The 13,952-nt window shown below is 49.6% G+C and overlaps 1 protein-coding gene across 2 annotated transcripts; it reads right to left on the bottom strand.

The window, feature by feature from the left end:
- Positions 1-8,367: 8,367 nt before the first annotated feature.
- CITED4 (Cbp/p300 interacting transactivator with Glu/Asp rich carboxy-terminal domain 4) lies at positions 8,368-9,705 on the bottom strand. 2 transcript variants are annotated; one of them, XM_037032613.1, is made up of 2 exons: positions 9,586-9,705; positions 8,368-9,454 (listed from the first exon to the last, which is right to left on the bottom strand). In XM_037032613.1, exon 2 carries the CDS (start codon positions 9,435-9,437, stop codon positions 8,880-8,882), a length of 558 nt encoding a protein of 185 aa, XP_036888508.1. In that variant the 5' UTR covers positions 9,438-9,454; positions 9,586-9,705; the 3' UTR covers positions 8,368-8,879. The 2 variants fall into 2 exon arrangements, with proteins under 2 accessions (XP_036888508.1, XP_036888507.1); XM_037032612.1 differs by having other exon boundaries at positions 9,614-9,705.
- Between the last annotated feature and the right edge of the window lie 4,247 nt (positions 9,706-13,952).

Below are 13,952 nucleotides of genomic sequence, written 5' to 3'. Positions count from 1 at the left end.
GATCTTCTTCTTTTTCTTAGATAAGTCCCTTTAACATTTCATATAATAAGGGCTTGGTGATGATGAACTCCTTGAACTTGACCTCATCTGAGAAGCACTTTATCTGCCCTTCCATTCTAAATGAAAGCTTTGCTGAATAGAGAAATCTTGGATGTTAGGTCCTTGCCTTTCGTGACTTGGAATACTTCTTTCCAGCCCCTTCTTGCCTGTAAGGTCTCTTTTAAGAAATCAGCTAAGCATCTTATGGGAACTCATTTGTAGGTAACTGTCTCCTTTTCTCTTGCTGCTTTTAAGTTTCTCCCCTTATCTTTAATCTTGGGTAATGTAATGATGATGTGCCTTAGTGTGTGCTTCCTTTGGTCCAACTTCTTTGGGACTCTCTGGGCTTCCTAGACTTCCTGAAAGTCTATTTCCTTTGCCAGATTAAGGAAGTTTTTCTTCATCATGTTTTCAAATAACTGTTCAATTTTTTGCTCTTCCTCTTCTCCTTTTGACACCTTTATGATTCAGATGTTAGAACATTTAAAGTTGTCTTGGAGGTTCCTAAGCCTCGTCTCATGTTTTTGAATTCTTGATTCTTCATTCTGTCTGGCTGAATGTTTATTTCTTCCTTCTGTTCCAAACTGTTGATTTGAGTCCCACTTTCCTTTTCATTACTGTTGGCTCCTTGCACATTTTCCTTTATTTTACTTCATAGCCTTCCCTTTTTTTCTCTGTTTTGTGATGATATTCAACCAATTCTGTGGGCACCCTGATTACCGGTATTTTGGACTGTGCATCTCATAGGTTGGCTACCTCTTTGTCACTTAGTTCTGTTTTTTTCTGGAGTGTTGATCTGTTCTTTCATTTGGACTTTTTTTTTTTTTGGTCTTGTGTGTGTGTTACATAGTAAGGGGTGGACCAGGGCGGGGCAACAAAAGTTGCTTCTTTGTGTGGGAGGGGTCTGAGAGGGAAAAATGCAGCTTGCTCAGCTCTCACCAGCTTTCTGTCACTTCTCCTGCTCCCTACAAGCAAATTGGGCCCTTCTGGTGCTGATTCCGGGTGGTTGGGTTTGTGTATGTTGTAGGACGCCATAAGTCTCTCCAACAAACTCTCCCGTGAGGCTGGGAGTTCCCCCACCACCAAGGCCCCCAACAGGTGTTTTCAGTCAGAGGCTCCAAGGCTTTATTTCCCGCACTGAAGCCCTGGATCTCTCAGTCCGTCTCACTCCCAGTTGTTCCTCCCAGTTCACCTGCACACAAATGTGGGACTTCCGCTCTGCCGGCCACCGCCTCTCCCTGTCTGCCTGCTGCCGCCTCACTGTGAGTCCTCTCCGCCCCTCCTACCGGTCTGGATGAATGTGTCTTCTTTAACTCCTCAGTGGCCAGACTTCCATACAGTTCAATTTTCTGTGAATCCTGGTTGTTTTTGTTTTTAAATTTGTTACTGTCCTTATTTTGGTTGTAAGAGGAGGCACAGTGTGTCTATCTATGTCTCCATCTTGGCCTGAAGTCTCTCTTTAAACTACGTTGAAAACCTGGTTCCCTTCGTTACAGCAGCTGAGCTAATATTTAAATATCTTTTGTTGTGTGTACTATTCTTAGCACATTAAATATTTTAACTCAGTAAACTACTAAGTGTGTGGCAGTAAGCGAGTCGCTTTACCTCTGTGAGTCTCAGTTTCTTTGCCTCTGTATAACCTGCAATGATAATACATTAAGTCGGTCACTGAGAGTAGTAGGTGAGTTATTATAAGTCAGTGCTGGATGACCTAACTAGTGGTCAGCTCAGGTGTTTAGGGCACTAGTTGACAATCTGAAAAACTTCCAGGTGAAGAAGAGGAGGAGGAGGAGGAAACAAAGCATTGCTATTTCAAAATAGTCATGGAAAACTGAAGAGTTTTAAAATTTTTTACACTAATTTTATAGTTTAGTATTATTTTATTTTGAATCATGTATAGGGAAACAGGCAAACTTACCCAAACTAAATGATGGAGAGGTTGTTCCCCAAAGTAACTTGGGGGAAGCCTTTCACTAGGAGAAGAGTGACTGGGTCTCGGGAGTTGTAAACAGCGGTGGTCCCCCTTGCCTCTGGGTCTCCCTTGCAAGCTGAAAAGCTCTGTCATTCTGCCCTTTACAGGGGACATGCTTTGAAGTCACTCATCCCACTCTGGACTCCTTTTCTGGATACTTTTAACAGCTCTCTTGGCACCTCTTGCATTAACATTGGAAACAACTCTCAGCTCCTGGGCTCTTACTGTATGCCAAGCACTGTGCTGAGCATGTCAGCTCTCAGCTCATTTAATTTGACCACTTGGGTGTGCCTGTATTGGTGCGTGTATACCTTTTCCCCCTGTGGAAGGACTGTTTCATCACATGTCAGGGTTGGTGAGGAGTCTTTACCCCTAGACTGTAAGGTTTTGAGGGCAGGTTCTGATTCATCATCATCCGCATCTCCACCCCACTGGGGCTCCGAGTGTGTATTAGGAAGTGCCAGAGTGCGTGGCAGCTCCCTGGCCCTGAGTGGGTAGCTGAGGCTGAAAGATGGCGCTGAGCTGGAGTCTGAGTTTGAGTTGGGAGCTCTGGGCTCTAGTCCCAACTCAGCCATGAACTTGTGAGCTCTCTAAACTTTGTAGCCTGAACCACATTCCTCCCCCCTTGTCCCTCACAGGTGTGGGAGGCAGTGAGGCTGGACTGAGGGAGGAGGGCAGGGCATTGCAACACTCCCAGAGCACCCTGGTGGGCCAGCCCCGCGGGGCAGCGGGCTTGGCACACACTGTCTCTTACAGTCCTCACAACGGCTCTGGAGTTGGGTGTCATTTTTTACCTCATTCTATTCTGTTGGCTTCATTCCACGCAGTGGAAGCTCAGAAAGGTTAAACAACCTACGCAACCACGCAGAAGAAGGCTCTTAGGAAAAAGTTGTTCTTTGCAGGATGAAGGGAGGCTGGACATCAGTAAGCATGAAGTTCAGACACGCCCCACAGAGCAGGAGCACGGCCAGGACAGGGAGTTCTACAGAGCTCATTAGAGGGTGGTGTCCGGAGGGACTTGCTCCTTTGCCTCTTCCTAGTGAGGGGCCACAGTGGGGAGCTCTGCCGTAACACCCACATACCATACCCCACCAGCAGGACCGCCCACACCCCAGCACCCCAGCCTCCTCTGGCCCAGAATATGAGTCAATCGTTATTTGTTCACTTTTTAAAAACAAACACATTGTTTCTAGTCACAAGTAATATGTTCTTGAGGCAAAATAATTTCAAACAATCTAGAAAGTCTAAAAAAGTCAGACACCCCCCGAGTTTTTCCTCACACAATACATATGACGTGTACCTTATGTATATGTAGATAATGTAGATGTATATGACTACCTTATGTACTATACATAATATATCATATATATTACTTTTTCACATAAATGTGATTATATTATTTTATATAATTAGATTTATTTCACTTAATATATTTTGGAAATCTCCCCACATCAGTAAACATGGCTGTACCTTAATCTTGGTAATGACTATCTTGTGCATAATCTACTTACCAGCCTCTTACTGATGAAAATTCAGTCTCCTAAATTCCACTGTTACAGATAATGCTACCAGAAGCTTCCTTGTATATTTACCCTGGAACAAGTGGGGATATCTTTATAGAACGGATACCTAGAAGGGGAGTTCCTCGTTTAGAAGACATAAGCAAATTAAACTGTGATAGTCCGAATGGTGTGGCTCACTTGGTTGAGCATGGTCCTGCAAAAGTGAGAGGTTGCCCGCTCGAGTCCCAGTCGGCCTCATGCCTGGGCTGCAGGCCGGGCTGGTTCCCTGTTGGGGTGTGTGCAAGAGGTGACCAATCGATGTTTCTCTCACACACTGATGCTTCTCTCCTTCTCTTTCTTGTTCCCTACCCCTCTCTTTCTAAGAATAAATAAAATCTTTTTTAAAATTTTGCTGGTCACTGCCAAACAGTTCTCTGAGAGGCTGACCCTTCTGCCTTCCTGCCAGCACTGTTGGCTCACACCCTCGATGACACTGGACATTAGCAATGTTTTTAGCTTTTTCTTTTCTAAATGAAAAAAAAACACCAGTTACTTAATTTTGATTTCTTTGGTTATCAGTAAAGACACGGTCTATTTGTGTTCTAAGAATTACTTGTGCACATCCTTGCCCAAGTTTCTCCTGAGTTATCATTTTCTTATTGATTTATGAGTTCATATTATATTGTGAATGGTAAACCTCTGTCTTTTGTAAATGTTGCAAATATTCTCTCCTGAACTGTTACGGGTTATTTGATGTTTATGCTTTCTTTTGCCTTTTGGAAGTTAATAATTTTTGTGTCATCAAATCTTTCCATTTCTTCCCTCCCTAGCTCCTGGGTTTAAATTAAGGACAGGAATGGTCTGGCCTTCCTCAGATCTAGCTGAGGAGAGTATTTCAGGCCAAATAAACAGCAGAGGCCCGGGCACTGAGGCATAAAGAACGTGGTGTACCAGGGGTGGCCGAAGTGGAGGGTGGGAAGCACCTGGAGGCTGCCCGGGCCAAGGCTCTCTCCTTCTCCTCCCTGTGGCCATATTTCCCAACAAGAGCGCCTAGCTGAGCAGCTCGCAGGGCAATCATTTAACATCACCTGAGGTCATTCTCAAGAGAAGCCTGGGACATCTTCATCTGACAGATGCAAGCAGACTAGGCTCAGAGTAGCGTCCTTTATTTCCTCTTTCTGCCAGGGGACACTCTGGGCCTTGGGCCTTTATGTGGATGTCCTCCCTCAGTTGACACGCACACACTACCCTTTCACCACCACCAGCTCCCAGGGCCTCCCAGACCCCGAGCTACTTGGCAGCACCTGCCACTCCACCTCGACATGTGTCTCTGCATCGCACGTTGCAGGCTGGCCCAGATCTCAAGTTCCAAGTGTGTGCAGCTCTCCTCTCTCCAAATCAGCTGCATAAGGGTAAAAGGCGTGGCTGTCGACCCTCAGCTCGCCCCAACCCAACAGCACAGCACTGTTTGCAATGTGCTCTCAGAAACCAGGTCTCATTTGAATCCTTGTGCACGTACCTCTGAAGTTGGGTTTATTCACCATATTGTACAGAGGACAAAACTGAGGCCTATCTTTAGGCCTCAGTGACTTCCTCTGCATCCATGGCCACGAAGTGGCAACACCAGACCGGGGATTCTGCTCTTGCTCCACTCAGACTCAGATCCTTGGCCAGCCCCAGCCTGGGAGGGGAAGGGTCTTGGATATACCAGAATGGGCATGCTCACCCACCACTTACTGGGGTGTGCCTTGGAGGAATAAGTCACCGTTTCTTTGACTTTTGGAATGGGGATGAAACTACCCAGCAGTGCTAATTTACTTGGTTGTGGGGGGGTGTGGTTAGAGAGGCTGAAAAAGAAAGAGCACCTACTCTGTGCTGTTAGGTCCCATGAGGCCTGCACAGAGTAGGCACTCAACAAATCCTGATTCAGTCCTCAATCAGAAGTAATTCTGACCCAGCATTTCTAACATCAGGGTAGCATAAAATTAGTCAAGACTGTATTAAGAAATTCAAGAGGATTACTTAATAATCAGCTAAACAATTTAAGCAGCCTGGGAAAAGACTAGGAACAGGATATTCATTTAATTTATTCAACAAATGACTATTGAACACTGAGCTGAACGGAAATGGCAACGATGATGATGACGACGACGATGATGATGGTGGTGGTGGTGGTGATTACGGCAGCTGCTCTCTATTATTAAGGATCTACCATGGCCCTGGCTGAGTAGCTCGGTTGGTTGGAACATCATCCTGATACACTAAGGTTGCAAGTTTGATCGCTGGTCAGGGCACATATGAGAATTAACTAGCCCTGGGAGGTATAGCTCAGTGGATTGAGTGCTAGCTGAACTGAAAGGTCGCAGATTCGATTCCCAGTCAGGGCACGTGCCTGGGTTGCAGGCCGGGTTCCCAGTTTGGGGTGTGCAAGAGGCAAACGATCCATATATCTATCGCACATTGATGTTCCTCCCCCTCTCTTCCTCTCTCTAAAAATAAATAAATAAAGTCTTAAAAAAAGAATTAACCAATGGATGTTTCTCTCTCTCTAAAAATCAATACATAATCTAGTTTTATCATATCAGCCCTGTAAGGTTGATATTCCCTAGAAATAATTTATTCCCTCTGATAGGAGAGATGCTAGTCTGGGAGAGGCAAACTAGGCACCCAGAGCCCAAGTTTAAGGACTCCTACAACACTGGTCTTCCTTCCTCCCACCCCATGTTTGTGTGGGACACTATGATGTACCTCCCGGACCCAAAGACACAGCCCAGGTATGAAAGCGAAATGAACAGAACCAAGGGAGGCAGGTTGCTTTTAGGAGGTAGCCCTAGGGAAGAGGTGAGAGGTACCTGTTGAATCTATAGGAAGCTGGTGTGATTATAGGCATACTCCTTTTTATTGTACTCTGCTTTATTGCATTTCACAGGGGCAGGGTCCTCCATAGAGGGATTCAGGGGTCCAGGCGGTGGACTGCCCCAGCCTCACCTTCTCCGCTGTCCACCTTGTTGGCAGCCCCTCTAGGAGGGATACGGGGTGGGTATCCCTGGACTCCCTCTTCTACCTGCCCCCTAAACTCTAGAAAGAGGCAGGTTTTGGGTTTTCATTGTAAAATCCCTTCCATATGAGAGCACCTCAGAGTTTAACAATTGCTTATCAACCCATCCCTGAATTTGCTCCTCACTTGTTATGAGGCTTAACACCTCGTGGAATAATGGGTCAGACATATTAGCCCCATTTTACTGGTAGAGAAGCTGAGGTCCAGAGAGACAAGAATCAGGACAGTGTCTGGTCCACCCCTCAGTTTTTGTCTTTGTTCTGGGGTCCTGGTCCAAGCTGGGACAAGCACTGGCCTATTTGAGTTTAGAGCTCAGGCCAATCTTTTTCCAGAAGCCTCTCTGCCCTTCCTCCCCATCCTGTCCCAGAAAGCCCCACTATCTTAGGGGACACCTTTATTCACTTGCCAAACACTCCTGTTGCCCGCCCCACGCCTGTCCTGTTGGCTGCAGAGCTGGCGCTGACACAGTGCACTCTGGGTGAATTCACAGGCTGGAGGGAGGAGAGTCATGTTAACAAACAAGCTTGAGTGTAGCCCCACCACTGGGGATACAAGGTCTTGGCTCTGTGTTCAGTTCCAGTCTCTGGAATTCCTTCTTTTCTCTCTGGCCCCACGGCCCCATCCTAGCCCGATCCTTAAGAGTCTCTGACCCAGTCTCCTTCCTGCCTCAGTCTCTCAACAGCAGAGGGTGGCCAGGAGCTCACACTGGTTATCAGGACTGAGGCCAAATCCTGCCAGGCCTGGGCAAGCTCCATGTCCCTCATCTGTTGAATTGGGACTGTGCCTACATCACAATGTTGCTGCAAAGCCATTTGGACCTTGTCACTTTTAGCTACCCATGGCCTCTCTGTACATGGCCTGTATTGTGTGCCTCCCTGAGGTGTCTCACCCTGCCATAGAATGGGCCCTTCACTTACACATCACCTTTTCCAGCTCCTAAAAATGTACTCATCACTCAAGACTCTGTTCATCATATCAAATGTCACCACCTCCCTAACCCTGAAATGACCCCATCCCCAAACAGCTGAAACCGTTTCCTCCTTTGGGTTTACTTGCTGGTATGTCCTGTTTTCTAGACCTCATCATACTCTTCCTTGTACCAGCATGAGTTGATGTCCAGATTTGTCACCACCCTTTCTTCCCCTGCCCTGCCCCCTGCCCGGGTCCAGACTCCTACCTAAACTGTAATTCCAAAAGGGCACATAACAATTGGCACAGGGATGGAATAGAATTAACAGCAATTGTATTAGTCATCACTATTCATTTATGGAGGGCTGCCTTGGGGTCTGGCATTGTGCTAATGGCTTCATGTTGCATTTGGTCCTCACAACCACCTCAGTAGGGCCATCTCTGAGGCTATGTTCTCAGTAGGACCATCTCTCTCTGAGAACATAGCCTCAGAAATCTGGATGAATGGACAAGGAAGAGAGCCATGGCTCAAAGCCAGAGTTTTCTGAATCCTCAGGTACCACCCAGCTCCCTTTTCACCCTCTGTGCTGTCTTCTTCCAGAAACAGGTGAGGACAGCTCCACCAAGCTCTCTCCCAGGAGCTGGGAAATCCGATGTTGGTGCCCTTGGGTTACCCTGCCACCTAGCGGTGGCAGCCTCTGCCTTCCAGATTATGACATAACAATTGCACAACTCACATAATTTTGAAAGAAACTGTCAATTTCCTTTCTTGGGCACTACCAGGGCTGTGGCCTCCATCCCACCTGGGGGTTCCCCAACAGCCTCAGGATTCTAGAAGCAAATATGGTCAAGGGTTGGAGAGATAAGGAAATAAAAATGCAAGGCTATAAAGTGACCCAATTTTATTTTGGTTTTTGGAGGCCAGATGGGGCATTGCTCCACTCTGCTGGGGGACTGTATGTACAATCTTCTCCTCCCCGAGGTAAGAGGCCCAGGCAGAGGGGGTAAAGGCCCCAGTGGATGGGCAGCTCCAGGGACCAGTGACCAAAGGAGAGAGGGGGAATCAGGCAGAGGCCTGGAATGGCTCAGATTGGGGGGGATGAAGGAGAGTCCCAGAGGAGAGGACATAGAATCCAAGAATGTGGTGTCAGAAAAGGGGTCCGGTGCCCTTATTACCGCTGAGGCTCCGGGTCAGAGAAGTGATGCCAAACTGTCATCTTGCAGGAGGCATGGCCTGGGGTGACGCCCGGTGTCCCAGCTGTAGTTAACTCGGTCCACTAGCCCGCAGCCTCCACCCTCACAGAGGGTGCGTGCGGGGCCCAGGTGTGGGCTGCGCAGTCTGGCGGGCAGTCAGAATCCGTTCTCCTCTCAGGCACCCCAGGTAGGTGATGGGCCGCGCTCAGCAGCTCACAGAGCCGGCGGGCGGCGCCGACCCCAAGTCCGTGAAGCAGTCGAACTCGCTCTGGCCCAGAAAGAGCTCAGGCAGCTCGCGCACACAGTGCAGCCCGAGCTCCAGCTCCAGCGACGTCAGCGCCTCTTCGTCGATGAGTTCGGCGTCCATGCTGCCCAGGGAGTGCACAGGCGGCGGGGGAGCCGGGGCTCCGGGGGCCGGCTGCAGGGCCAGGGGACCTACCGGGGCACCGGGAGGTGCGGGCGCGCGGCCCGGGTATAGCGTTGGCACGGGCTGCAGGTGTGCGCTGCCCGCTGCAGGCGGCGGCACGGCCGCAAAGGGCTGGAAGACAGGCGGAGGCCCAAAGGCCCCGCAGGCCAGGGCCCCGAGTGGAGGTGGCGGCGCCGGCGGGCCCAGCGGAGATCCCCGCTGCCGCAACCCGCTGTCCATGCCTGGGCCTGCGTACGGCTGCAGCGTCCGGAGCGCCTGAGGGCCATGGGTTGGCATGGTGGGCGGAGGTCTCTGCACCAGGTGGTAGCCCTCGGGGAGCATCAGGTGGTCGGCCATGACGGCGGGCTGGCAGCCTGCGGGGACGACAGGCGGATTGTCAGCACGGGCGTCCACCCGACCCCGGCTAGCTGTCCCTCTTCAGGGAGAGATCCGAGTCCCGTGCCCTCCCCGCAACCCAGCAATACAAAGGAAAACCGAACCGAACCGGTGCTCCTGCCTAGCCCAGGACACACCGAACTCAAGTGCTCCCGTGAGCCCCGTGGCCGCAACTCGCGGCTACGAGAAAAACACACTCCCACTGACTCAGATTCCGAGACCTCCGCGCTGCTCCACTGCCTCCGCGACTTATATCCAGAGGCGGGGCTGCCCCGCTCCTGTGCGCTCATTGGCTGTATGAGACGCTCCTGGCAAGACCGCTCCGCCCTCCAGGAGGTCTCAGCCCCGCCTCCGTCAGAGCTCCGCCCTTGGACCCCCAGCTGCGCTGCAAGCTTTGAGTGCTGTTCTGCTCTCCCGAGTTGGGCGATTTTCAAGGGGCTTGATCTTACGTCCTAGGCTTAGTCTCGGTGTTGGCTGGGGTCAAGCTTGAACTAACCACAGAGGTAGGGGTGGGATGGACAGAGGTTTAGGCTCCCAGAGCTGCAGGATCACAAGACCAGTCTCTTACTTTTTCAGGTTGAGATCGAGGCTCGGTAGCAGAAGGAGTTTCCTTGGGAATACACAGCAGAACCTTGACAGAAGCGACACTGGAACCCAGCCCTTGTGATTGCCATTACGACCACTTTAGCAGTGAAGCGTCCTGTAAAAGGTCAGCTGCCTGTTCCCACAACCCCAGGGAGAGAGCTGCCCCTTCTCTGGTTCTCACTCACTTGTCTGTGGAAGCATGTACTGAGTTGTTATTAAAGTAATTTATGGGCAGGTCTCCTTGAAGGACTTGTTCATCCTCGTGACCTCAGCACTTGGCCTGGAGCCTGGCCCAGAGCAGGCTTGTGTAAAAGTTAGGTCAATGAATAAACAGTGGAATAAATTGCAACTCATTCTCCTGAGCTTCAGTTTCTTCATCTGTAAAGTGGGGACAGCAGCAGCACCAACCCCACTGGGTAATGAAGCCATGTGTGTACAGTGCCCTGCACAATGCCTGATGCATAATAGATGCCCAAAAATGTATCTCAAATGAATGAAAGGCTGGATGTAGTTCTGTCCCTGGAGATCTGAGTCCCGATGTTGTACCTCTCCCAGATAACAATAATAATGTAAATGAATCTTTAGAGTGCTCTGCATTCTACAAGTTTCTTATTGAGGTGGGGCAGGCATTATCAGCCCCACTGTGCAGATGAGGAGACCAAGTTAGCATGTCAATGCCTTTGGAGCAGCTTGAGTCTCTCCCTGGGGCCAGAAGACAGCCTTCCTGAACCTTGCTCTCCACAGAGTTTGCTACTCCACCCCTCCCTTCTTTGGCTCCCCTCCCCTGGTAGTGGCCTTGGGACTTCCTGGAACTTGGGTTTATCCAGGTGGTTCAGAGAGGAGAGCCTAGAGTGAGAGTCCAGAGGCCCTAGTTCTAATTGTAGCTCCACCACGTGGAGACAGTATGACCTTTGGGTGTTGGGAGGAGGGTGTCATTTGGTTCCCAGGACCTCAGCTTTCTGCTCAGGGGAAGAGAGGTTGGGGTCCCTGCCTTGTACACCCTGAGAGCTTGTGGGAAGGTCACAAGTGACAGTGGGTGTGATCACACTTTTTGCAAAGTGTAAAAGCTGCACACTGGAATTGATTGTCCTGAGTCTCTCTCCAATTAACGCTTCACGCCAAAATTCCTAAACCCAGCCGGCCACACCTCAGACTCACCTGAGGTGTGTGGGGGTGGAAGTGGAGGGGGCTTTGAAAAGTGAGGAATCTCTGGCCCCACCCAAACCTCCTGACTCAGACTTTCTGAGGGTGTTTTGAATCATAAGAATTTGTACTTTTAAAAAGCAACCCTGCTATTCTGACCTGGCTGGTTAAGGACACCAACACTGGGAAGCCATTGTGCCGCTCTATAGCTTTCCTTGTTTTAAAAAAAAGGTGGTGTGTGTAAATAATGTGTAAAAAGTTTTTTCATTTAGCCAACAAATATTTCTTGAGCAACTACTCTATGCTCAGCAGTGATCTGCTGGTGGCTTTTTAGGCTTCAGGATCAAGTAATTCTTCGAGGCTCTGATGAAAACTAGACACCATGGTCACAAACTATCGCATAGCAGCTGGGGGCCCATGGGGCAGCTCAAGGGTTCCTGGAGTCTGGGTCAAGAACCTCTCCTAGGTACTTAGGGACATATAGCTAACAACAAGCTAAGAAAAAGAATTATCCACATGTTAGAAAATGGTAGGTACTAGGGAAAAAAGAAGTAGCTTAGGGAGGAGATTGGGGGTGCCAAGGGCGGGTTGCAGTGGTCTGCAGGATGGTCAGAGTAGGCTTTGCTGAGACCATTTAATTTGAGCAAAGACTTGAAGGAGGAGAGGGCATTCATTGTGTGCATTCTGGGCCAGTGTGGTCCCAGCAGAGGGAACAACAGGAGTGTGCTTCTCAGATTATACTACCAAGGACCTTAGGAATGAACAGTCTGGGACCCGGCTCCAGACGGAATCAGCTTCTGCATCAGCAGCTGGGCTGGGGCTCAGCTACTTGCATTTCAGTAAGGCCTACAGATGACTCTGAGCCTGTGAGTTAGGGTAATACCTCAAGGCAGGTGTAAGAGCTGGGGTGGGAGTGTGTGGCTGGAGCAGCGGGAGTCTGGGGATGGCAGGGGTGGGTGTGAAAGAGAAGGAGCGAGGAAGATCATGCAGGGCCTTATAGGGTCCTGTCAGCACTTCGGCAGAGGAGTGACGTGATCTGGGTTATGCGGAGACGGCATTGCTCTGGTTGGACCCCACTTGTTCCTAGCGTTTCCACGAGTGGCTTCCTTCCTCCGCCGTGGACTGCCAAGGCACATTCATTCTTGGGGCTCCTGCTGGTCCCTCTGCCTGGAATTCTCTTTCCCAGGCATGCATGTGATTCACTCCTTCACTTTGTTCGGATCTCTATTTAAAACTGACCCGCTCAGAGAGATTTTCCACGCCCAGCTCTCTCCATCCCCGCCCCCCGTTCTGCTTTTTTTCTACCACCGTTATTCCAAAGAATGTCTCTTGCTAGCATCTCAGCTCCCCGAGAGCAGAGGCCTTGAACACCTTGCATGGAACATTCTGCCCAGTATTTCTAAGGCATCAGAACAGTGCTGGGCACGTAGTAGGGACTTCAGTAGCTGATGAATGAATAAATTGGGCAGAGCAGAAGTTATTGTCCTTTTTGACAAAGAAGGAAACTGAGGTCCTGACAAAAATTCAGGAAGTTGGCTGGGGTCACCAGGTGTGTGGCAGAGCAAGGTCAAAAGCAACAACATTTGCGGTCCTTAGAGCACAGAACTCCCCACTGATCCAAGCTGCTTTCATCTGAAGCCACTTTATGAGCCCATTGGGTTTGGGATGGGGCAGGAGAAGCCCTTGAGTCCACCTGGCATGAGTTGACAGGGCCAGAGTAGTGCTTGGCCCTGGGGGGCGCTGATGGGACCTGGGGACATTTTCTATCACCAAGTGAGGATGCAGTTCTTCCTGCTCTTTCCTTATGGCCAGTCCCCTTTCTTGAGAACATACAGGAGGATCCACTTCAAGGGGCTTCTGCCTCTTGTTTCACTCTCACTGGCAGCCTCATTTCCAGTAACCAAGACAAAGCAAGGCTCTGACATGGCTCAGGAAACAATTGTCCACAGATTGACTAAGACTGGAAGGCTCAGGAGAGGTGCCTTACTCTAGAAACTCTGAGCTGGCTCCCCAGTCTCTGGCTGAGCCTCTCCCACCCCAGCAACTTGGCTAACCTGGCAGTTAAACCTGGACACTGCCGTGAGACCTGACGTCCCGGCTCTGATGGGCAGACAGAGTTCATCTCTTTGCAAGATTTTCTGTAGGGTACAGAGGAAGGGAGAAATTTCTACCAAATCTCTAGGACTCGTGTCCTCCAAGAGCCCCACTCTGATAATATGCACCAGCGTACCTGGTACTCAAGCAACAAGAATGAGGCTATCGTGCCGGGTAGTAACAAAAAAACCAATAGCTAATGTTTGCTGAGTATTTACTATACACCAGACACGGGCTGGCTGATTTCCATGTGTTACCTTATTTAATCCTCACAAGAAACCTATGCGTAGTTACTTCTATCATTCCCATTTCACAGAGAAGGAAACTGGGAGGAAGTGACTTGCCCAAGGTCATATCACTAGTAATGGGGGGAAGGATTGTAGGCACCCCACTGGTTGTCTCCCAATAGTTCACTCTCTCCTTCTTCTCTCCTGCATGCCAGGTAAGCTTTACCCTGACTGTCCCTTGGCCAGAACCCTCTCCTCCCTCATGGCCATATCTGCTTTGCTGATTTCCTTTACCTCCTTCAAGTCTTTGTTCAAATACGACCTTTCTTTTATCCTGTCTCTCCTATTCCATGGCAGTGGTTTCCAAAAATGTCCACAAATTCTTTGACGCACCTCCTCAAACTCCCCTCTCCTTAAATGTGGGCTG

Source organism: Sturnira hondurensis, unplaced genomic scaffold, assembly GCF_014824575.4.
Source record: "Sturnira hondurensis isolate 20B ecotype Veracruz unplaced genomic scaffold, ASM1482457v3 Scaffold0021490, whole genome shotgun sequence".
Lineage (NCBI taxonomy): Eukaryota > Metazoa > Chordata > Mammalia > Chiroptera > Phyllostomidae > Sturnira > Sturnira hondurensis.
This window is presented reverse-complemented; position numbering and strand designations above follow the sequence as displayed.